The sequence below is a fragment of the Melospiza melodia genome, chromosome 9, assembly GCF_035770615.1.
Source record: "Melospiza melodia melodia isolate bMelMel2 chromosome 9, bMelMel2.pri, whole genome shotgun sequence".
Taxonomy (NCBI): Eukaryota; Metazoa; Chordata; class Aves; order Passeriformes; family Passerellidae; genus Melospiza; species Melospiza melodia.
In genome coordinates, this window is record NC_086202.1 from 22,805,553 (window position 1) to 22,831,151 (window position 25,599).

General features: G+C 35.5%; 1 protein-coding gene across 19 annotated transcripts in view; it reads right to left on the bottom strand.

Moving 5' to 3' along the window:
* Positions 1 to 25,599, bottom strand: part of KCNMA1 (potassium calcium-activated channel subfamily M alpha 1) — a 402,334-nt gene that overhangs the window by 282,097 nt on the left and 94,638 nt on the right. For all 19 annotated transcript variants that reach the window (XM_063163853.1, XM_063163852.1, XM_063163851.1 and 16 more), the window contains exon 2: positions 8,345 to 8,509. In XM_063163853.1, the coding sequence (XP_063019923.1) occupies positions 8,345 to 8,509 (165 nt within the window). The remainder of the gene's footprint in view (positions 1 to 8,344; positions 8,510 to 25,599) is intronic.

Here is a 25,599-nt window from a genome sequence, read left to right on the forward strand (position 1 = left end):
AATAAAGCTATTTTCAATTAGTATGCTAATTGTCAAAGTGTAACAAAAATGAAGATTTTCCAAGCTTTTTCATATATTCCTATTCCTTAAAAAATCAACAAGACAAGTAGAGATTCCATTACAAGTACAAGGATCTGATGTCAGTATTCTTAGCTACAGGAGGTAAGACTCAAGCCTCTCTCAATCCAATGCTTACTTTGTGGCAAACTAAAAGTTTTCAGGCTTCATCACACACTTATTCTTGTAATTCCTGAATATCACTGAATTAACTCATGATAACTCAACTAGATATATAATTTCATTTTTATAAAACCAGGTCTAACATTTTTTTTACACTACAAGATGCATTCTCTAAGTAAAATAAAACATCTCACACAGACAAGCTTTTCATTTGTAGAAATAAAACAGTGGCTTTGGATATCCAATGGAACTGCATCATTAAAAAATTGGTCATTCATATAAAGAGCCATTAGCTGTAAAGAGACCACAAGCAACTAGTGTTGATGCCCAAGACTTTTTCCAAAAGAGAATACATAATAATTCTAATGGACTGAATGGCAAGGAAAAATTCAGATTATCTGTCTGCACCTATCAGACCCAAAAGAAATTTTTAAAAAAGCAGAAGTGCAGAACAAAAACACTAAGGAAAAGAGCCTGTACAGTCAAAAAAATTGATATATGAGTGCACAATCTCCAAATGCATAATATGGAAGTAAAAATCATTCATGTATAAATATACAAAATTTATATAAAGATGTCACATGCATGTCATATTACTAGATTGATTTAACTATATAGGACAGAAATGCATTTTAGAACAGAAAATGGGTATTGGGGAAAAAAAAAAGTTCTGACTTCACTACTTTTTAAAAGTTGATTTCAATGTTTTTTAAAGCATGGGTAATTAATCTGAATCATATATTGCACAGAAACAAAGGAGTAATACAAAGTTTAGTTGCATGTTCAAAGTCATGCAAGTTACTGTTAGATATGAGAACAGAAAACATATCAAACCTCAGCAGTCACACGCTGCAGCTATTGAATTCACACTGTTCCCATTATTTTTGAAGAGTGACCAAAAATGCTTAGGAAATTTAAAGTTTCTGCTATGGACCACACCATCTATTGCGAATCCTCTAGATGATACCTCAAATAGAGAAGGGTTTTCTGCCCAGCTAACTCCTCCAAAAGCTTTAAGCCAGTGGCTGACAACCTTTTCCAGCCTAGACACACTTGAAATTATCCATTGTATTTAAAAATACCAAACAGCAACTGTAAACCTATCAATCTGGTAACTTGATTTTCTTAGTTACTTCTCACTTTTCAGCCATCTGCAACAGCAAATTGAAAACCACCAACTTATCCAAAATAACTTTGTAATAATTACCATGAGAGAAAACAAGGCAAATCAGAAAATGTAATCTATAGGGAAATTATTACAACATTTTTAACAGATTGATATGAAAATAGCTATGGGTTTCTCCAATACTTTTCTATTAGCATGACATGATGATTTATTCTGCTGTTTTGTAATAGAGAAAAAACTTTGGATTCTCATCTACTTTGATATTCTTAGAAAATCCTCTAAGTAGCACAAAACAGTTTTCAAACTTTGTCTGACAGTGTGCGGCTTGATCATATTCATTGAAGCAAATCAGACATAAGCACCAATGACAACATTTGCTCTGGCCATGGTTGAGAACAAAAACCACAAATTTGCAGGCTTGAAAAAATAAATCTGAACAAACTACTATAATTCTCAAGAAATATCCTGCTGAATTTCTTAGAGCAGAACGTAGAACTCTGATTTAGCTGAAACAATAGAAGTGAGTGGTGCAGCTCCCATATGCATGGGGGCCAAACTGCAGCATGGACAAGAAATGGCAGCAGGGAACACTGTCCATACAGTCCAATGACACTCACAGCCCACACACATCAAGTGCCAACTGCCCCAACGCCACTCCAAAGCTGAACTCAACCTTACAGCATCTGAGTTGGCTCGATTTTAAAATCCAAAACAAAGCATTCAAACTCACAAGAGAAGACTTTCTCCCTTGTCATAATGAACAGATTAAAAAAATAAGGAAGAAATATAAAATTAAACAGCTGACAGGGATATTACAAAGAGTTTGCATTGTTACTAAACTGCTGACAATATACTCATACTTGCTACCAAGATACATAGCTATACTTTCTCAAGGGACATTCAACACCTTCAGAATACATGTTACAGGATTAAATATAATGGCTGACAAGAACCAAGAGCTCAGTATTCTACAGCAGGCTCATGACAGCATCACATTTTGTATATCACAACAATCAGATGGCTCACTAAAATCTACTCATCTCTACTGAAGTAATTTTTAAAAGATTTTACCCCTGACAGGCACAAACTGATTTTTTTAACAGTCTGTAGGAGTTACATGTTTTTCAATGAGGGGACTGTGGGCATCTGACAGAACTGGATGGCTTAGTTTGCATGCAGTCTGTAGAAGGCAGGATTGGGTTCCACATTTCACTTTTAGTTCCCAAGTGGTATCCCCATTCTAAGCAGTAACAAGTACACTGTGTTTGAAATTTTTATTTTATTAAATTTGGACCAGAAATAGAGGAAGAATCAGATACTGTTTCCTTTCCCATTCTATATTTACCCTGCCTCAATTAAGTCAGTTTTGTGACGACTCCTTCACAGTCACAGTTAGCAATTCCATAGCTCATAAGAAGGCATGGCATTACATTGCAGAAATTGCTTTTTCCCCCTCCTATCCTAGATAGCTCTGATGAATAGAAGCAGTCTTCACAAGACTCACAGAGCCAACAGGACTGTTTTAAACTTCTGAAGAGCTTTTGTCTCTTTCCCTTCCCCCCCCAACTTAAAATATTTTCTCCTATCTTTATCCCAAGCTGAAGGGAAATGTCTGCAGGATGAGGACTAACTAGGAAGGAGGAGCAGGATCATTCAAGAGAACAAGGAAGTTCCTCCCTTAAACTCATGGCTTTTTGCTCTGGATTTATGGAAGGTTCTGAGAGCATCCAGCTTCTAGGTAAAAGATACGGAACAAGTAGTTAATATTCCCTGATTTTTACTTCTAATTGACAAGTTCTCCATGCTAGTTTCTACCATTAGATTACCTGCTCCCTTTTCAGAAAGGCAAATATAGAGTTACTACTACTTCAATTGAACCAAGCCTTCCAAACCTTACCAGTACAGACATCAGACTTCACAGGAAAAGTGGGACTTCCTGCAGCTTTGGTAGTAAGCTTTGAAGTTGTCTCTGCTGCAGCATTTGAAGCTAAAACAAAGCATTAATTAAAGCAGAGAGGAATCTCCTGTGCCAAAGCAACGCGAATTTAAGGAGCCACATAGAACTACTGAGGGATATGTTGAGAATATTCCTCAAGAAACCTCTGAATATTCAAGAAATACTTAAAAACAGTTTCAAAAGGAAAATAAAAATTAGGTAAGAAGGAAATGGAAACTGATTTTAATAGACAATATTTTGTGTGAAAATTTTGCTGAACATCAAAATGGAGATTTTTTTCTTTTTACCACAAGCTTAGCAGTTTGTGCCGTTTACCCCATGCATCAGAACAAATGATTGATGGTAGAGCTGTACAAAAACATACACAGAATTTTCTTCCAAAATATTCATTATCACATCAGTGCTTTAATTACAAGCACAATTTTTTCAAATATATTAAGCACAAAGAGAATAAAACACCATAAAAACCCCAATATTATCAACTGCATCATCAGAGCAGCCCTTCACATAGAAACAGCACAAATGCCTTAGGGGAAGCCATCTGTCTCCTCCAGTAAGCTTTGTAAATATGCAGAATTGTGTTTGTATCTTTTGTTCAATACCTGGCTATTGTCAGTGGCCCATAGGTGTAAGATAAATTTCCCCTGTACTACACATTAATCAAGAGGATCAACACACCATTACCACAAGGCACATTTCTGTATTTACACACTTTCGTGCTAGATTCATGCAAGAAAAAAGTAGCAAAGACTTGCCCTTACTTATGTTTGACATGCATATCCAGCAATACAGGTTATCAATAGTGCAGTCTTACACCAATTTTTCACCAATGAAGCACTGTATAACAGAAGTTTACCTAAACCAGGTTTGCCATCTCAAGAGCAGACACGTTCGTGACTTCCTCAAAATAATCACACCATTCAAAACTTTATATAATATTATTTTAAAAGTGTGTTTGCTTTTCTTCGTTTTAATGACAGAATGCCATGCATACCTTAATTTAGACAAGAAAAGAAGTGGTACTGGCAAAAAAAAAAAAAAATTAGCAGAAGATATTTATTCCCACTCTAGGAAAAGCCTCATGCTTTTAAATACTATTAGAATGGTTTCTGCAAGCATGGCCAACTATCTAAAGGTCACAAAAGTCACTGCAACACAGCCCTAAGTCTGAAGATAACTTTAAAATGGGTAACTTCCATAGCAGCAGCTATAACCTGACTGAAAATAAGGTAGAGTAGGCTACAGTGAGATGTGGCTTACAAAAAGGAGGCCTATAAAAATAAGCAGTTTTATATAAGATAAATTGCATGTGCTATGTATACACTAATTTTCTACTTTTCCACCTTTTGAGTTAAGAATTCAAATGCAATGTTTTAAGTCCAGTTCTGAGTATATTTCATGTAATTTCTTTATAAAATCTACTCTTTATTCATTTCTTGATTTGATTTTGCCAGTACATGTACCTTATGCTAACCCTATCCATTCTCCACATAGCAGTACTTAAAACTGGTAAAATTGAGTAGAAAACACACAGTTTATGCTTGATTAGCCATTTAACTCATGAAAAATCTCAGAGAAAAGAAAATTTAAGTTTAGCATACGTTATTCATAGAGTATGCTGAATTGAAGGTATACATTAGGATCATTATATCCTGATCCTGGTCCTGCACAGGACAGCCCAAGAATCACCATGCAGTATGCATTATTCCTTTAAGTACAAGATCCACTGAAATTACAGCAGTTTCCCAAAAATAAAAAGTACAACAACAATCAGAACTGCTACATCTAAATGTAGCAACTATGTGCAGTTTTAAAGACCTATGTGTAATAGAAGAACTTTCTCACCAGACTCTGAGCAGAAGCCCACCCTTCAATCCAGAACAAAAAAAAAAAAACTGCAAAAACCCCCCTTGCTATTGTCAATAATAAATAAATATTCAGAAAATGCATAACTGGAATTTAAACTAGCTGCAGTTACCATAGAAACAAACAAGACTTACTCAACACTTCCTACTCTATTCCATTATCGTTACCTCATGAACTTACATGGAGAACATTGTTCCTATTCCTATGGAAACCCTGGAAATAGCCCCCATCATTGTCATGGATGAAGGCAATCTAGAACTCATCCCTTGGATTCATTTATGTGCCACCAAGGCCTATGAAAGATTAAAAATAACTAAACAGACAAAGTTCATTTCTCAATAGAGATGAGCAGAATCTAAACCATTCCCCATGAACAGCTGGCAGGTGAGTGCCAAACACTGACAAGCAGTTCATAATCTCTGAACATCTGCAATGATCAGACCTGTGCAGTTACACTGACACCCTGCAAGATGCTCAGCACTTTGGGCACTGCCTTTTTACAAATGCCCCAGCTAGGGAAGAATCTGCTCTTCAACCCTTATGTAATTTCTCTTCCTTTTTGACCTCAATGAGGAAAAGGGAACTTTTATACAAATGTAATAGTGTATAATCTAAAATACATATGTAATTCTTTCCATCTCCAAGAACTAAAATAACTTAAAAAAAAAAAAAAAAGGCAGCAGCAAACAAAACCAAAAAAGAGGAGGGAAAAACAAAGAGGGGTGGGCCACCAGCAAAACCACACCATATCACCCAGGGCATGGAACATCTTGTGATTCCTGCCTGTGCAGTCAGATCTAGAAGCTGAGAAAGACTTTCCCTGTTCTCCTTTAAGTTCAGAAACCTAGACCACAGCTAAAGGGAAGATATGGCACTATTTATTTTTGCCTGACTAGGGTATTCTGTAAGTCCCACCAAACCTAAGAAAAATCGTAATGTCAGAGCAAAACAAATTGTTTTATCAAAGAATGCACGTGCTTCACTGCTGCAAAACTAATGCTACATTGGACTTGTAAAAGGCTTGGAACATTATGAGTATGAAAGACTATATCACTGAAGCATGCATTCAATTCCTACTCTCTTGCCAATTAATATATTTTTTTCTAAATTAAGTTCTATTCAGATTAGCTGCATCCTAAGAATATTACACATGCTCAGAAAAAATAAAAAAAAAAGCTATGTTAATTTCACAAGAAGATTGGTTACAGGACATTTCCAAGATGAGAGGGATCCAAAATGAAAAAAAAAAGAAAGAAAAAAAAGAAATTTATGAGAACTTGTCTGATCCTTGAGAAAATGTATTAAGCTTCATATTTGAATTCTGAACTGTTGCATACTCATGTTTGCTGAAGGTTTCTCTTCTTGCTTTGAAAACCTGGTGAAATAGCTGATACTGTCAAGAACACTGTCAAAAAATGTATGTGCATACCAGCCACAACTGCTTGTCCAATTTCTTATCTGTCAAATATCAATATCAAATTATCCTTTGAGCTCCTATTCTCATTAAAGCAAGGAGATAACAGCCACTGTGTCTTTGGAAACAGGGAGAAACCCCACAATTTCTGAACTATTACATTTCACTCTGGCAGCTAGAAAACTATTACATATCACAAGAGGTTGTGGGGATTTTTCCCCCCTCAATGCTAAAAAAATTTCAGTCCTCTCATTCAGAAAAAAAAAAAAAAAGAAATTAAAAGTAAATAAAAAGCAGCAAGTACAAATCTAGCTGTGAAAAATACTGAAAAAAACCAAAACACACAAGGAAACAAACCAAAAGGCACATAAAATACCTATCTATATTTCCCAGGAAAATTTACTATAAACACTTACATAATTAAAGATCCACTGGTTTTCCCCAAATCAGTAGTGAGGCCCTCTACCCTTTTTTAATAATTTCTCAGAAGCCCAGTCAAGGGTCTACAGATTCCCATTGACTGAACTGTGTCAAATTCAACAATATACATGAGACTTCATTCTGTATATCAAACACTCCATCTAATTAAGAAAATCTTTTTCTTCTTACTCAAATGATATAATTTCAGGAAGCAAAATCAGTTCATAAACATGTTTAATTTCCTGCATCTTGAGATTATGAATGTGTCTGATTCTTCTTTGAGAAACTCACCTCAGAAATCTGATACTTCCATCATCTACAGCATTTTACAGCACTTCAAAGTAAATCAGTATTTTCCTGAACAGATTTTATGCAAACTTGTACCTTTTACTGCTATTTATATTTATGCCATTCAACATCAAATGTAAATAGAACTGCATGGGTTCAATTAGCATGTTCTCAAATCATGTGCTTATGCAATTTAACATGGACGCATTTTTAAATCACATGTCAAATTCCCATCTACATTGTTGAAGAGCAAAAGTCACATTTTCAAAGGTTGTGGCACCAAGAACATTATATTTCAGTGATGATTTTATTTCAAACTAGTTACAAAATTTCACTGGGATTCTCTGAAGTTATTTTAATCACTTTAGCTTCTAGTTTATAAGTATGTGCATTCTAAAAAGAAAACTAATCCAAATTACATAGGAGACACTTTTTACTGCAGCGAACTCCACAGAAAACCCTTGTATTTTAATATTTGACAATGCTCTAAAGCAATTATGTTTAAATAAAGTGAAAAATGAAAAAGTTTTTTTCCCTTTAAACCACACATTATCATCTGTCTCCATTTAATTTGTAACTGCTCACAGGTTTGAAGGATTTTTACACTAATAAAGAAAAATATAAAGGGAATATAAAATCATTATTAGTCTATTGAATATATCACAAATCTCGTTGCATAGCCATTTCAATCTTGTCTTTGCTTTACAGTTCTGACCACTCTCTACATTTGTAACACTGGGCTTAATTTCCAAGTTTTGCTTCCATTCTTCCAAGTACAATTTTACTTTCAGATAAAATAGGTCTATATTTTATAGTCTTCGTTTTAACACCTAATATGAAATTAATAAATTCACTGTTTCTAGTTTGAAATCATGGGGCAGTGTAGCGAAATAGGCTGGTGAGTGGACTGGCAGTCATTTTTTCTTACTTGCTGTCTCTGCCTCTCTCTTGTAGTGGGAACTAGTCTGCTATTTGCAGAGAAAATTGGGATTGACTCAGTGCTGATGCAACAAACCAATCAAAAATCCTCCACTAATGCTGGGACACAGTGCTTCCTTTAAAATAAAAACATAGAAAATCATAGAAAACTTACAAGTACTCTGCCAGTTAATGTCTGGGCAGATATCATGACTCCTGCCCAATCCTTCACAGACGTCATCCATCCCACTTCTGCTGCCACATTCTCCTCTTTTTCATCTGTTGGTTTGCAGGCTCCATCTGCCTGTGTATCTCCACCACCATTGATCTTCTGGGCCTCCTGCAAAGTAAGTATTTGGGTTAGTTAATGTTAGCAATTTGACAGTGAAATTCAGTCTACAGGTGGGGCCAAGAATGGTAATAAAAACCAGAAAATCTGTCTTCCTGGATCCCTGCTAGGTAAAACTAAGAACTTACTTGGCCACATCTTTAGAAATAAGAGAAATAGAAATGTTCTATAAGGTACCAGACTAACCAGATAATACTCTCCTTGACATTACATCTTCAAAACGTATACTTAGCACTAAATATACAATATGTTACTTTGTTACAAGCAACATAATTGACAACAGCTCCATTTGCAATTACACAGTTACATACAAATGAATCTGTCAGACATACACCCAAAGACCTTTCGATGTATCAGTTCAAAATACTGCATACTAGGTGTGAACGTAATTTATGTACAATTTTAATTTCCCATCACTAGAATTAATTATCTGAGTAAACCTTCACTGAGAAGCATGATGTAACAAGACAGCAATTATGAAGTGTGAGGGGAACAAAATCCATCATAAAGAATCTGCAGGGAGCTGCCACGCTATCAGTGAACCTGTGTTTCAATGGAAGTGTTTAATACATCACAGGAATTATTCTGTCAGTAAGTGGCTCTCACAGAAAGAAGAGCTAGAAATTAGAGGAGCCTCAGCTGCACCAAGCTCACTGATGAGTAACATGCACTGGAATTCATATCAGTCTCTCATGGATGCTGCAGCAAGGATGTCGTGCTCTGTGACTGCCTGTGATGTGCAACAGTCATGGGTGCTGCACAAACATCAAGGGAAACAACAGGAAAAGCCAGCATGGATTGTACAGTGTTTAAATCATACTGCATGCAAAGCATCACTGTGCCACGAGCATGCCTTTGGTGACAGCATAATACTAATGACTTCCTGAATACTTGACAAGTTATGCTAAACAAAAATAGGAAAGGCAGCAAAATTCAGCAGTGAAGCAAGTCCTGAGCACTAGATCTGCATTAGTGTTCCAAGCACTCTGCACAGACCAACAGCTTGAAGGATCTTGTTTACAGATTACTTGTCTGTAGGCCAGTAAGCAGGAAATCAATTGCCATTAATTCCCTTTGGGATATCTTTTATACAAGCAAAGATGCTGTATAAATGGTGGTCATGTGATAATTATTGCAGTAGAAGTATATCCTGTGATGGTCAAAACCCATAGCTGTGAGATGGCCTTGAGGACACAGCTGGACACAAGGGTACAGGAACTTCCTGAGAGTAACACTGAGCTAATAAAGCAATGTCATTAAATCTGTCAGCAATGAACAGTAGAACAATGCTAAAAATGTAAAACAGAGACCAACAGTTGTTTTCAGAGAAGCTCAACACTGCAACTTAATTAGCTAATCAGATTCTTTTTTCTCTATTAGTTTCCCTCCCAGAAAGCAGGCTCCATGTTCTTACGAGCGATTACAGCAAAGTGTGATGTTACTATATTGATAATAACAAATTATTCAGAGTTACAACAGTAATTCAGTACACTTCCCAAGCAAATAATGCAACAGAAATTTAAAATTACTTTGTATTTGCATAGCTGGACCTCATTCACAGACAAATTTGGACACAGTGAATCAGATGTTCTACTCTCGGCGTTGAAAGATGCATCCTGTGCCGCACACGCACCGAGCACAACCTACAGATGAGCTCACTGCAGAGGACAGCAATGTACGACAGGAACGCTTGCCTGGAGCCAGCTGGGACCCAAAGCCACAGAGATCAGACCCAATGAAATGCCTTCACCACCATCAAGGTTTCGATTACAAACCAGGAAAGAGAACACTAGGCTCTATACTCCAACCAATACTGAAGCTTAGGCTACACAGACATATCTCCAAGGCTTCACCGATCCTAGCTGCTGTCCCCAGGGTCTTCCGTGACTCAGACACCCTCTGTGGCCCAGGACACCACTTCAGCCCCAACCAGGGCTCCCACAGCCCTGTCCTTTCCAGCCTTGGTGAGGCCACAGCCAGTTCCCTGCGCCTGAGCCACGGGCTGCTGCCCCAGGCTGGCCCAAGAAGGCTCCAGCCCAGCCATGGCGCTGGGCAGGCCCCTGGCCCATGGGAGGCCCACAGCCCTGACAGCTACAGACTGCTTAAAACACCACACATGACATTTCTTTCCCTCTTCCCACCAGATTCTCTGCCTTTTGTAACTGCTAGAGCTTGTCTTTCAGAACTGTAAGCTTCGCACCAGTTTTACTCCATGGTCCTCCTCTGCATTGCACAGTGAGCTTTCATACTCTGTACAAGTTTCTATTGAATGAATCAATGTGGCTTTCATAGTAAAGGAGGTATAATTATCTCTTGCTCTCAGATAAGAAAGTGAAGTGGTGATGAGGTACCTAACTCAGTCACTAGAGAAGTCACTGGCAGAGCCAGGATGAAACCACAGGTTTTTTTGATATTTTTACCCAGCAGTGCTTGTTTAAAAGTGCACAGATGCACACCTTGCTAAAAACACAACTACAGACCTTGCTATAGAAAGTCACAGAACCACAGATCACTAAACAAAAAGCTGAATAAAAAAGTCAATTTCATTGAACTTGTATTAAGGTTAGAAAATTCTTTTATTGTGTACATTTTCCTTACCCCCAATCTTTTTGTCAATAGATGTGATTGCTCACAAGATATGAAAATAATTTAAAATTTCCTAGCACTCAAATAGGAGGCAATTTACTTAATTGAAGGAGAAAGGTAGCTTTTATATTTTGAAAAGGTTTTCATAACCTACAGTTCTTTTGCTGTATTGACTTTTCGTTGCCAATAGAATAGAGCAGTAAAACATGACAAACCTATTCAGTATTTGATTCTCTAAAGGTATTAAAGTCTTTAATGCATTGAATGGCTATATTTCTGTATTTATGCTACTTACTTCACCTCTATGAAAATCTCCCACCCATATTATTTCTTAATTAAAATTTAAGTAAAATAATCATCCCCTGGCAAGTATGATTTGGAACAGACTCTCATGATCAGCCTAGCTCCTGCCATTATTGTAGCTATAATTAACATGCAGATTAGTTGCTATTATGTAATATTTGTATTCAGTTGGGATATTTTATATTTTTTTATCTACATAGCTAGCTTTTATCTTACTTAATTGGCAGTTGAGCATTAGGAAAAGTTTATCCCTGAGTCATTATGCAATTGTGCAGTGATCACTAAAGGAGGTTTAAAGGCTGCCTTTTTTTTTTATACTGAGCAAAAAATTCAGTCCTGTTATTAAGGATATAGTCTTGTTTCATTGCTAGTTCCTCATCCCAGTGCACTGAGTAACCAACACCTGAAAAAGGTGATTAAAGTAATAACCTGACAGTGACGATAGCTGCTTAATTATTTACAAGTTCAATACCACAAGTAAGAGATCTTTACCCACTCTGCTTACCAGTTTTCATTATTTTAATTACTTCATGGCAGGAACACGCAGGTAGATGAAATGAGAAGCAGAATTTTGTGAAATATATTTTTCCTGAACTTAATGACTAAATGGAAACTAGCATGATGAGGAGGTGTGTGTACAGGAATCAGTACTCAGTGTTCTATCAATGGCTTGGCACAGACCTGGACCAGAAACTTCAATGGTTTGTCTCCTATTTTTAGCAATAAGTATTGATTTAGATTACCTAAGTTCTGGGATTCTTGAAGACAGTCACCTTAAGGAAGAACTCAAAAAGGCAAAATTCACTCAAAAACAGGTAACAGTTTTCAAAACATAGTCCTGCCTGTTCCATTTCACCTCTAAAATACCTATACAAACATAGAACCACTGCACAGACACCTCATCCAACTCAGGACAACACAAAATCAAATCAGAAAATTATTATGAAACCTTAAAAGATCATCTAAGAATAATCTTTTTACAAGTCCTAAAAACACAGGAAAACATGAACACAACCTGAAAAGAAGTCTCTGATATATGGTACTGAAAAAACTTGCTATCTTGTTAAGATATGTTTTAAAACATATGAAACAGGGAGTCAATAACGTGAGGGAAAATACCTGGGTTGAAATGTGATGAAACAAAAAAAAAGGATTCGGTAACCTCATTTACCTAACATGTAACTAGCTGAATATTACACAAAAACCATTAAGTATCACCTGTAATGAGATACAGAGCAATGAGTCATGACCACATCACTCAAGAGAAAGTAGTATGCTCAGTCTAAGCAGATGTTTAAAAACAGTAACACCAACTGGGCAAACACAGTATTGGCCTTTGACTTCCACCCTAGATAACATGAGATGAGAAAGGGCCTGTCAGAATGGCAGCTGCTCCTAGTTTAATGAATGCAGTAATAATACAAAAAGAAAATATCATTTGGAGCAGTTAGGAAAGGGCTGCTTTAGATTATGATGCCAGCAAATAATAATTTTATCTCTATTAACTGCCCTTAAATTAACAGCATTGCATTCCTAGAGCCTGGCATTTTATGAAATGTTTTATATCAATCAACAACACTATGATAATGCCATTCTTACAAATTAGGAATTTGTATTTACGTTTCTTTCCTTTTCATTTGCCTGTTTCACCAAAGCCACCAAGAGGTGCTATGTGAAGAGAAATAATTTTGCATATGAGACTATTTCTCCTTTCTCTTGGGCAAATGTCTAAAACACTGTTTAAAATTATTAGATTTCTATCAATAATTTAATTTCATGTCCTTCAATACATCCACTCACCATTTTCACATCTCCAAATAGGGGTCTTAAATTTATATAAAACCATAATATTATATTATGCTGCATTCTCTGAAGCTGGGCAATGTACAGTGACTGTTAAGACTTCAGGTACCTACTGCCATAGCAGAAGCCTTCTGTCAGATAAAGTTACCATCTATTGTCTCCATCTAAACAGCTACTGAGTACCAGTTCATCCAGTGCTAAAAACAAGCAAAACAAAAAAGCCACCCTGCAGCTGTTCACCTGTTCTAGTGCAGTTTAGGAAACACAAGCTTTCACTGGAATATTAATAAAGAAAACAAATGGCGATGTGAGAAATGAACAGCTTTATGGAGACTTCCAAACCTCTTTTAAGTCAGACTTGTAAGAAAAGAGAAAGCCAAGGCTAAACTAACTAAATGTGAGGTAAGAGGTACTTCTAAACTGGCCTATCCACAGCATTTCTGTGCATATTAGGTTTCACTGACGTCAACTGTCATACTGTAGCTATGGTTCAACTTGTTTCAAAAGATTAATTATTGATACCCAGACAAACATTATTGCTTTCACTGAATAAGAGAACCAGAATGATCTGTGGAAAACATGGCTGATAAGATAACCCAGCATTTTGCTCTCATAAAATATTCACAAGCCATATAAATTTGTTGTCTGCAAATTTGGAAGATTAAGAAAAATAAGTCAAAAATAGAATACAAAGCTTTTCTTATTAGTTTAAGACTGAGATGTTATACTCTGTTTTTTGCATTCCCAAGGATCTCTAAGAAACACCTTGCCAGTCCTTCCTTACAACCAGAGCCTTACTTTCTATGCTGACCACCAGAAAATCTTTTTTCTTCTTCTTGCACTGACCAGCTTTTCTGTTGCATTTGTCCAAACCTTCAGTAATGCTCACAGATTTCATGTTCTGTGACCTTCATATTTCTGGTACAGGTTACTCTTATAGAATTCCCTTTTCACATCGTTGCTTTGACTGACAAAAATTGCTGCATTAATTCTAAAACTTTGACCTGAGAGACAAGATAAACTAGACTAGTAAAATATAGTGTTCCACCCATGATTCCACAAATAGTTCTCCAGTCTGTCAAATGAAGGGTTCCCGGGTATGGCTCTCACTTAAGAATAAGAAACAGCAGACACCTACATTATCTGAAAGCTTAAGTACAGAAAGATTCATTTCAAAGATTAAAAATTTCTACACATTAATGGAAATGTTATGATGTAACACTTTCATTGATGTGAAACAGTATTTCCAAATAACTGAAAAACTGTCTGGCACATTTCCATTCCAGCCTAATAATTGAGAGGAATGCTGAATCTCCCTGTTCTGCTATCAAATTTTCAAAGTCCTCAGTCACATTGTCTAACCTCTTCATGTCTTCACCCTGCAGCTGTAAAACAAAAGCAACAACAGCTTCCGTTGCATAGGAATCTTAAAAAGATAAATACACGTAGGGTTTTAAGTGTCTTGATATTCACCAAGACAGACAACGCAGACATAATCTAAGTGAAATCACAAAGTAAAACACACTAAAAACCTACTGGTAAAAGCTGCTAGGTTAGTTATATAAGACAAACATTAAGACGTGTAAAAGAGAAGCAATTAAGAACTCCAGACAAGATAGGGAAATGAAAAAGGAGAGAAAGTCACTGCAACTTCTTGTTCAAATAGACAAACAGTGCTTTTCAAAAACATGATTGGTTCAATTTAGCAAGTGTTTATATCAATAGTTATGTAAGCTTTCACTATAAGTTAAGAATTTTGGGTAAAAAAATTCATTTAATTTTACTGATAAAAATAGAACTAAGTTTGCTTTTGGAGCTTCTGATTGTGTATCAGACCACATTGTTAGAAATAAGTAACCTCTGAACTTGTCATAAGATTATGTAACAAGTGAACTTACTGTCTGCAATACATAAGTAAATAAAACAATAGGATAAGTCAGTGATGTACAGGTTAAAATTACCCCTGAAAATATTTCACAAAATGTCAAACTAATACCTAGCCTTTACATTTATTTTCCTTTTTTATAGTTAACAGAGCATTTCTTATTAATTTTCTCTACTAAGACCAAATTATTACCACATTAAAATATTCTCTGAAGGCCCTTTCAATTACCAAGTAGCAGGCAAGAGGGCAAACAAGCACTTCACTTTATTGATGGGGGCACTGAATTAAAATGAAATTATACTTTTCATTATTCTTTGGTCACTACACATCACAGAAATATGTCCATTAAGTAAATTAGACAATTACCATGTAAGGCATTAGTCTTCAACTGTATTTTCTGTGGTTCAAGCCTTACATTGAAATCATTCTTTCAAAATATGCCTTTAAAAATCCTTTTAAGTAGATTAGCCTTAAGTATGATAGAACCTAAACTTGCAAAAATATATGAAGGAACTTTAGATGGGACTAAATTATAAAAAATACAGACAAGTGTTCCTGAATAGAAAAGCATAAAGGACAAAGGTGCACGCATTTTCTGTTACCCTCCTCTTTTTGTTTCCTCCCACCTAACAGACGGCAAATCAAACTAAGCACACAATTGAAAATAAAATTGATAAAGATGTTGTCATGAAATGAAAAATGCTGAATTACCTATATCCTATTGAGTGAAAAATATCTGTCACAGATGACAAAATGCTTTCAGGATTTATCCAAAAGTCTCAAAGTGCTTCACAAATGGGAAAAAACAGTCTCAAATATGAGAAAGTAGTAAGAAACAGTGGGGAAATTACCTAACTTGTTTATCTTGATTACAGGAAGTACTCTAGTTGATTGCTTGTAATTTTGTTGTTGTTGTTAGCATTAAGTAATACGCAATTTCAAGATTTTCAGTCATTACCTCTTGGCACTTTTTTTTACTGCCATGAAAGAATGAAAGATAGCAAAGAAACCACATTTAAGTTTTTCTAATTTTAAGAGAAGTATGACTAGTAAATCTTTTCTGACCTATAGGATCTAGATTACAAGCATAGTTTTCACAAAATGACTATGTGATAGATCCAGTAGTAAGAAAAATAATGAAATAGCTACTCACTGCCAGGAATAGTCAATTAAGTCATTAAAAGGTTCCAAAAATAGAAAGTTTATTTCACTACAAGATATACTCAAGCACCATTTACAAAATAAGTATCAAACTGCTTTGTCAGTGCAGTGAAACTTCACAGTATCTTGTCAGTTGTGTGTTGTTCTCCATCCTGCTCAGTCACAGAAGGGAGGTTTGTACCTTCTAGCAAACAGGATGTTTTCATTCACTGCATTAACTTCCCAGTCATCTCTCACTCGTGCTATCAGCGGTATCCTAGAAGATGTCTAGACTGAACTGCAAAAGGAAATTCTTCTTCTCTTCTGTGAAATACAGAGTGGCAAGGCAGCTAGCACCTGTGACAAACTAATGTTCAAAATCGCATTTCTATTGCCCAAAAATCACAAGGAATCCATGGATTAGGAAAAGCAATGCCCAGCTTAAAGGACAAAGCACAAAGTACTATAGCTACTCCAAAACAGGAATATTGGTCCTTACATAAAGAGAATTAACCACTCATTTCCTTAGCTGAAAGAACACATTTTCTCCTCAAAAACTTGCTGACAGGAATTTGAGAACTTCATTTGACTCAAATCAAACATTTTCACATAAAGGGGATGGACTTTAACACTTGAGTTTTCTTTATACATAAAATAGCAAGTTTTCAATAATTTAGTGGCAATCCTCAAAGGGGAGCCTCAAATAAAATTTATTTGCATATACATTTTTATAAATAGATTTATGATTTTTCAGAAGGTTTTAAAGATTACAGCATAAAAGATGAAGGAGAAAGGCAGTGGGACAAAAAAAACCTGAGAGAGTCACAAACATAACAGGTTGGTAATATCCTAAAACACATGTATAACAATAATTTGAAGACTGGCAGAGAAGCATTCTGTCATCTGCCAAATTTGATAAAAGAGTCGTCTCTAAGGCATTTTTTATTCAAGGGTAGTGCACAACATTTATTCTCATTGTATTACAATCCTAAAGGAAAGCCCAATGAATTAAAGGCAGCTCTCTGTAGGATACAAAGCCATATCTAAGCCTATCCTGATGCAGGAAAATAAGTTCCAGTATGCAGCACATAAATATTTGAAGAGCAGCAGGTCAGCCAATTAAGCAATTAAAACTATTTACTAGCACACAACACTTCTCACTCTGAGATTACAGAGTGCCATGCAGCTTTCAGACTGCAAGAACTTGGTACAGGGGGGAGTCAGAGAGCACACAAATGTGCAGGAATCTGGAGCAAAGATATACAGCTCTACTTTTCAAAACACTGAAAATGCAGATTTACTTGCCAACTGTTTTAATGATTAGGTTGAAATAATTATATTAGACTCAGCATTTCCCTCCAAAAGACCAGTTACATCACATTGTAAAAAATGTACAAGTGCTATTATTTAATCAAGTAGATGTGACTTGATTTATTACCCACTGCTATGAAAACAATTTTATGTAATGTTAATCTCATTATTCTACAAGGAATTTTTTCTTCTTTAAGGTTAAATTTCTTTTCGGTAGCTCATATTACTTTGGCTCTCTTCCTAGACAGTAACTAGCAGCATCCAAATTATCCAATGTCAACACCTGTAGACTACAAATACAGCACCTGATATATTTATGGTACAAGGAAACACACACAGTTGTTCCAAATTTACAGATAGTGACTGAAATCTGAGGCAGAGAGAAGAAATTGATACTGACTTGCATATTACATCTCCATTAATTGTTACTTATGCTATATAGAATGAGAACAACCTCAGTGAGTTCTCTTTGACTTTCTTAACTTCATCACCTTAAATAACAGGAATAACTTAAAGCAGCACAGAGATCATCCCTGCTCTAGTGTGCAGTGATGCAATGCTAGGAATTGATGCATGACATTGACATTGAACATTGCCTTTTTAAGCAATCAGAAGTTGGACTAGTGGAAAATAAAAATACCTTGTGTCCATTCTTGGCTCTCATAATGCATCCTGTTCCAAGGGAGGACTGAATCTGCCTATACCAAAATTTCTGTGTGAAGCTCCTACTCTGAATAGGTCATTTTCTAAATGAAAACAGCAACTCTTTGAAGCTCCTCAGAGGCCTGAGTGCTCAGAAGCAGCCCTGGCAGAGTTGCACGAGTAGCAGAGGGCCAGTGAGGCAGGCACTGTTCTGTCTCATGACTCTGCAGTTTTTGGTTTCAAAATTTATCAAAGCAGCAGATACAGCATATGTTACAAAAATATGCTACCTCTGAACACTCACTCTGCCTATAAATTATGCATGACAAAGCAGGCAGTTATTGTCACCTGAGCAGAAAAGGTAATGAACAGAGGTGAGAGGATAGGTAATTTTAAATTTATAGCTCTTTTGGTAAGATTAAATAAGAGGAAATTAAAGTACAACTACTGTTAAATCATCAAAAAATATTGAGTTTTAATTTGCTCGACCTTCATCAGAGCAGAAGTTTACAATGACAGATAATAAAGTTAAGGCTACCATGGAAATTTCAATCTTCAGTGCTGCTTGTTTATATCTTGCAATTCTGTGGCAATGTGATAATGTTATTACAGGGCCTAGAACTCCAATTTTTTTTCTTTTAAATTTTATATTAATTATTTTGACAAAGAGTTTTGCAGCAGCATAAAGATTGAAGAGTTCATCAAAGCAGGTTGTCACACTGTGCACCATTCACAAGATGTGTTTTACTGAACCTACTCATCAGCTTGAAACTTTCTCCATTTACCATGGATAAGTCTCTTACCATAAGAGACTTTCTCCATTTACTGTGCTGCATAATCACCTCACACAGCTTTTCAAGATGCAGGTGCCCCCTCCCATAATTTATCTGTGAATGAGATTCATTGACAAGCCTATGCAAGTATCACATGACATTAAAAATTTCACCTTAACTACTTCTTAAAAGAAGAAAGGGCTTAATCAAGCCTTAGGAAAAAAAAAAGTACTGATTCATACATAAGTAATTCATATCTTCCAAATATCTGATTCTAGTTTATTCAGCAACAAGGCATTGAAGTAATACATGTAACTAGGGGATACATTTGAGAAATAAATAATATCTCTGCATTTCAGATTCAGCTGAAGGAAACTGGGGGGTTGGGAAGGGAAAGCATGAACTGTAGGATCAGCTCTTTTTTTTTTTTTTTTTGAGTTTAAAAGTATGGCTTTTATCCTAACAAAGAAGTTTAATAAACAAAATGGGATCTGCAGGTTACAAAAGCTGGAGTCTTATGTACAACAAATTCCATTTTGTCGGCAGATATAAAACTGAATAAAAGGATTCAAGGACTTTCTAAGGACTTTCTAAGTCCTCACTGGTACCATGGGATGCACCATGCACAATTCAAATGCTTCAATTTATTAAAACCTCTAAAGTGCCCAATAAACTAAAACTGATGTGTAGTTTTTTACCTCATGTCCACACTGGCAGCCACCATGGCCTAGAAGCATCCAGTGGCCCTCATCCCAGGTTGCAAAAGATTTCTGCTGAATAAAATGAACTTTCTCTGCAACAAGCTTCTTCCTTAAGACTAAGTCATATATCAGATTATTGTACTGTGGTGTTTAAAGAAAACATGACTTGAAATACATTTTAAAGGGCTCTCCATGAAAAGAGTCTCCTCGTTATTCCTTGGGTGAAAAGAAAGTTCGAAACATTCAAATGGAAAACTTTGAAAATTTCATTCACTTTTCACTTTTTATGGAATTCAAAAATCATGAAACAATTATATTTCCTCTAAAAGCCCACTACTATTACCTACAAATTAAGTTGGAATCTCTCAGATCCACAGAAATCTTTTCCTACACCGATTTCTTCTCATGCATATAACCATAGGAGTAACAGAAAACTATTAACTAAGCAAACTCCAATGTGTACTAATATTTTATAAAACAAAGCATGTTTTACACAAAGTTCTAAGCAATTACACACAACAAAGGCTAGCGGGGGAAAAAAAAACAGACCCTGGAGCTCAGAAGGGTGTTTAATTTCATTACTCAGAGACTTAGCAACAGTGATATTTAATAAAGTGATCATCAATCATCTAAAAAAATACATTTTTAAAAATGTATGATTTTCTGCTGTGCTCTGCACTCTCTGTAATCAGAGTGTTCTGCTGGAACCTTAGTGGGGGAAATTTTTCATCAACACAGGCATATCATTATAAGAATGTCAGCTCTGTTGGAGGCCAGATTCAAACTGTTGTTAGGTAGGCTGTTTATGAGATGGCTGAAGTAAAACCATAGAAAAGGATAAAAAAAATTGAATCCTTAAGAGAGAAAAAGTAATGACAAAATTATATACTTTAACACAAATTCCAACTCACTGTAATAAAATTCTTCCCTCCTTCCCTCAGTGTGAGTTTGGGGTTTTGTTCTGTTGGAGGTTTATTGGTTCTTGTTTGTTTGTTTTACAATTAACTCACTCTCTTATGTACACACACTCTCCTTTCAGGATACTCCCTAGGCTTAAGAGAAGATTTTAGCACAGACAAAATGCAAGGACTGAGCTGCTGGAGAGACAAAAGAGCTGTTTGAGGGCCTCTGCATTTACCAGCCTACTCAATACTCATGTTGTGACAAAGCTACCCCAGAAAACAAATTTGTTCATGCTATCCATGTTTTTACCCAAACATACTCAGACATCCAAAAAACTTCACCTCTGATTACTCTGAATCTTTCACAAGCTCCTCTGAACTATAAATTCTGCAGAAGTCCCTGAAGACGAAAAAACAAAGGCTTTCACCTTTATGAATGCATGCAGACTTATCTCTAGAGCATAGAGCCAATCCTTCTTCCTCTTCCTATGTGTCTTTGCAACCAAAACATAGCTTTATCAACAAATGGACCAGATGGTCTAATCAAACTTATAGTCCTGGTTATTCGAATAGACAGGGTAGAAAACTAGCTAGTGGCAGAACAAAACCAGGAGGATTTTGGCTGGTTACCTAGGGGTTTTGTTGGTTTTTTTTTGTTTTGTTTTGTTTTTTGGGTTTGTTTTTTTTTTGTTGTTGTTGTTGGGTTTTTTGCTTTGTGGGGTTTTTTTGTTTTGTTTCTGGGTTTTTTTGGGGGGTTGCTTTTGGTTTGTTTTTACTTAAAGAAATGCCAAGCCAGTGACCTTAATAATAAAGGTGTATTGATTCATAAGAATCAATAAGGATCTGAGCCAGAAACTATAAACACACATTCCCACTGGGACAGGACAAAACATATGGCTCTATAAGTTACTCCATATGGTGATTTTTTGGTTTCTTGGTTGTTTTTTTTTTCCAGTCAATGTACAGTAAAAGAAGATGTACAGTCTGTCTTCAGGGTTCAAAAGACAAACAAAAAGCTGCATAAATAGGGGTTAAAGATGTAAGGCTTAAGGGCTAATACCTCTGTCCTGTTTCTCTAGCTGAAGTAAAGGTAAACTTTTTCTTTTTAGCTGGGTAAATCAGTTTCCCTCTCAACTCAAGTCCCCATAATTCCCCTTACCTTGACTACTATGCTATGACTCCTCCTCCACTTTCCAGTAATGTAAAATTGCAAGCTATGCTTCATGTATTGCATCACCTGTATTGATTCACACTCTATGACCTTCTAGACATTTTTAACATGTAATATTAATGTTAAGTGTTCAATTAAGTAATAATTGAATACTTAAAAGCCTTTATTATTTCATATACAAAGTTTTAAACCTGATTTTACCACCAACACACATGTATTTTACCTTCAAAATTTAAAAAAACAAAACCTATTCCATAGGCTTCTAATTAGTAATTATCTATTATTAACAAGATTTACTTGTTTCACTGAAGTTTCTGCTCACTATATCAGAGCTGCAAATAGGAAAACTAGTTTTAACATCACTTTCTCGGGTTTTTTTTTTGCAGTACTAAGAAAATCGCAATAGGTTTGCCTAGTTATATCTGTTTCTAGCATGAATATATATCTGTTTCGGGGTAAGGTCCCTTCCAACCCAAACCATTCTATGATTCCATGAAAAAATTATTTCAGAAGAGGAGTGGTACTACAGTCAAAAGAGGTAAGAATTTAAAACTGGTGTTATATTGAATTAGTCATGACCAAAGCAAAAACATTATCTCATTCTAAACAATGTTATTTTGCATATAGAGGTATAGGAAGCAGAAGCTAATAATTCAGAATTAAGTACAGAGTACTTCAATACTTCAGAGACTCATAGTATATACAAAAGCAACATCTCTTAATTGAGGACTAACCCACTGGCTGAGAACAATACTAAAGCAGTTTGTGTTTTATTCTTTTTGGTAACTGAGAAAGAAAGAAGTGAACATTAGACTAAAGATAATCAGGAACAGGCTGCTATGATTCCTGAATAGTCAGATCTCAAATTATGCCTCAGCTTTGCTAAAAATTCAACATTCAACAAGCTAAACTATCACTATTAACCAGTACTGCACCCAGTTAGCACAATAATCCCTGGATTGCAAGATCAAAGGTGATATGCCCAGTCCTTAACACAATGCCAAGGAAACATTTCACCACAGAATACAAAAATCTCCTGGAGCATTTTTGAAACATTACTCTACAGTCCAAACAGCAGCAAAAAAATTCTTCACCAGCTATGAAACAGTTTAAAGCAACAAATAAAAAGCTACATGGAACTTTTCCAACAGTCTTTTGATAGCAATTCATTTAACATTTAGGAGCAACACTTTTGAAATTTAGGTTTCTAAAACAGAGAAGGCCATTCCTGGAAGCTCTACTGCTGAGTACTTTCCTATTTCTTAATCAACATACCATGGGAAACAGCTCTGTGAACACCAAATTACATGAATTTAAATTCTTATTGTGCCAGTTAGGACTCACTACAATTTCTTTAACTGTATTACAACATTATTTTCATTTTTCCTAATTTTTGGGCTTTAGGGTTTTTTGGTTAGCATTTTGGGGTTTTTTTGTGTGTGTGTCTTACTGTTGATTTCCTTTTGCTTTGCAGTTAGCATTCCTATTCCACTTAATGACAGCCAATCTGTTGCAAGACAAAAAATATATAAAACCACTGAAGAGCCACTTCAATACAGTGTTTTTAGACACTAAACAACTTGTTTGAATTTCATTCTTTAAAATTACATTAAAAATTTCCACAACATACAGAATTCTCTCCCAGAGTAGTTTTTATAGTCTTCTGGCATTTTCAAACACACTTCTGAATTATACTTCTTATCTGTACTTGTTAACCATAAAGTCAACAACATATGCCTCAGAGATCATAAAAATCAAGAAGTATTAATTCTTCAACATTTTCTATTCCTTTTTTCTATACACATACTCGAAAGAGAAATTATGCTATTTTGGAACCTATTAAATAAATAGAACAGTGATAGTGATAATACTTTATTTTCCCTCTGATGAACAATTCAGTGACCCGCTGTGAAACAAACAAACAAACCAGCCAAGTGCACCTGTTCTTGAAAGCTTGCTCTTCTATAATTAGCTGTACCTTGAATTCCTTCTGAATATATTTGCACATCAATGAACATTTCTGTAGTAAAATATGTACATACAAAATTTTGTTACCATTTTAAATTGTGCAACAACTGTGACAAATTACTATATCATACAATGTAGTTATAGTTAATAAACTAACACTTGACTAAGTGCTCAAAAACCTACCAGAACAATTCTCATCTCCCTTAACAAAGTGTGATCAGAATTATATCAATAGGAACATAAGCTAAAGGTTACAGGAAGCTTCACCTGAAAAATAGTGAAAGTAGTCTAGTATAGTGAAGTGAAAGTACAGTATAATTATGTGAAAATAAATTTATAAATACTCATCTACCAGAAAAAAAAATCTTATTTAGTCTTACATAATGAAATTATCAAAGTCCTTCATGTAGGATGAGCAAAAAGCCCAAGGTTAGAACAGCTGGATTTTATTGATTAAGCAAGACCATATCTTCCATCCACTTTTACTTTCCTTAGATAACAGATTTCCTATGATAACTGAATGGAGACTTGTAGAAAAGGGCAGGAAATAAGCAATTTTGTACTCAGTCTGATTGCAGCCCTTGAGGATTTGCTATTTGCTTTGTGTAGTAAAGAAAATTTTGATCTGAAAATCTCCAGCAGTTGTATATCACTGATAAAGTTTCTGCATACCTTTACTCTGAACAAGGGAAAACCAAACATTTCTCCTCTCGCACATGGAAATGCAAGTGTCTCTGAATCACCCATAACACACAATTTTCTGAAAAGCCCCCTTCAGAAAGTTTAAATTTTGTTTTGAAAAATGTTAATATCACTTATCTTTGACCTGAAATTCATCTTGGATAACTTCTGGGCTTGTATCAACCTTTACAGCGACAACATTAGTCATAAAAATTAAATGGTGTTGGTCAACACACTAGATTCAGTTGGAAAAACTGCAGTTTACTGCTCTGATCTGTTTGGGTTTGGTTAGACACTGAACACGCTTATGGAAGAAAAATTAGCCATTTACTAATTGGGTACTGCGACAATTGTTGCAGTAAAAAAAATGTTGTGTTTACCACACATTAACTAGACAGGTCTCAAAAACAATTCACATGGCAAACAGCTGAAGGTCTGGAGGGAAAAGGAGGGACAATTATATATACCAGCCTTGCTTAAATACTCTTCTATAGGCACCCATTCTTGGCTACCATTTGCAAAAGAATATTGGGCTATATTTATCTTTGATACAAAGCTGTTAATTACATTCCCTTTATGTAAAAGGGAATTATTTACTTTTATTATTGAAAATAACGATTGGCCTTGGTTTAACTGCTTAAAGAAAAAAGCAGGGCAAACAAGCCCCCATAAAGAAAGGAAACACTTTGAATCAGTACAGCTAAAAGAATTACAGTCACTTATCACAACATAGAAATATACATTTTGTGTCAGAAATTGCAAGTTACACACATGGCTATGTCAAGGAATATCCTCCTTGTATGATCAAGTTTACAGGTAGAAAAGAAGAGCTAAAGAAGGAAGAGAAATTAAAAAAAAAAAAAGAAAAAATAAGAAAGCTGGTGACTTAAAGCCTATGAACACAATCTAGCTTATACAGGTTTGTGTTTTGATTGTTGTAAAATTTGCTTTGCTGTAACATCTTGGGAAAAAAAGATACAGAATAGGAATACCTATACCTGATTACTTTAAAAATTCACATGACAAGTGCATTAAATCTAGTGCTTTTTTTTTTTATTTCCTTCACATGTTCCTTCTTTAAATTGCCTTTAGGCAAACACCAGAGGAAACATTCTCTAACTCTGTTTTTAAAAGGCCGATATAGCATGTGTAATTCTGTAATTGAAGGACAGCTGGCTGTTACCATGATATGCCAAATGAAGATCCTTTCCACTG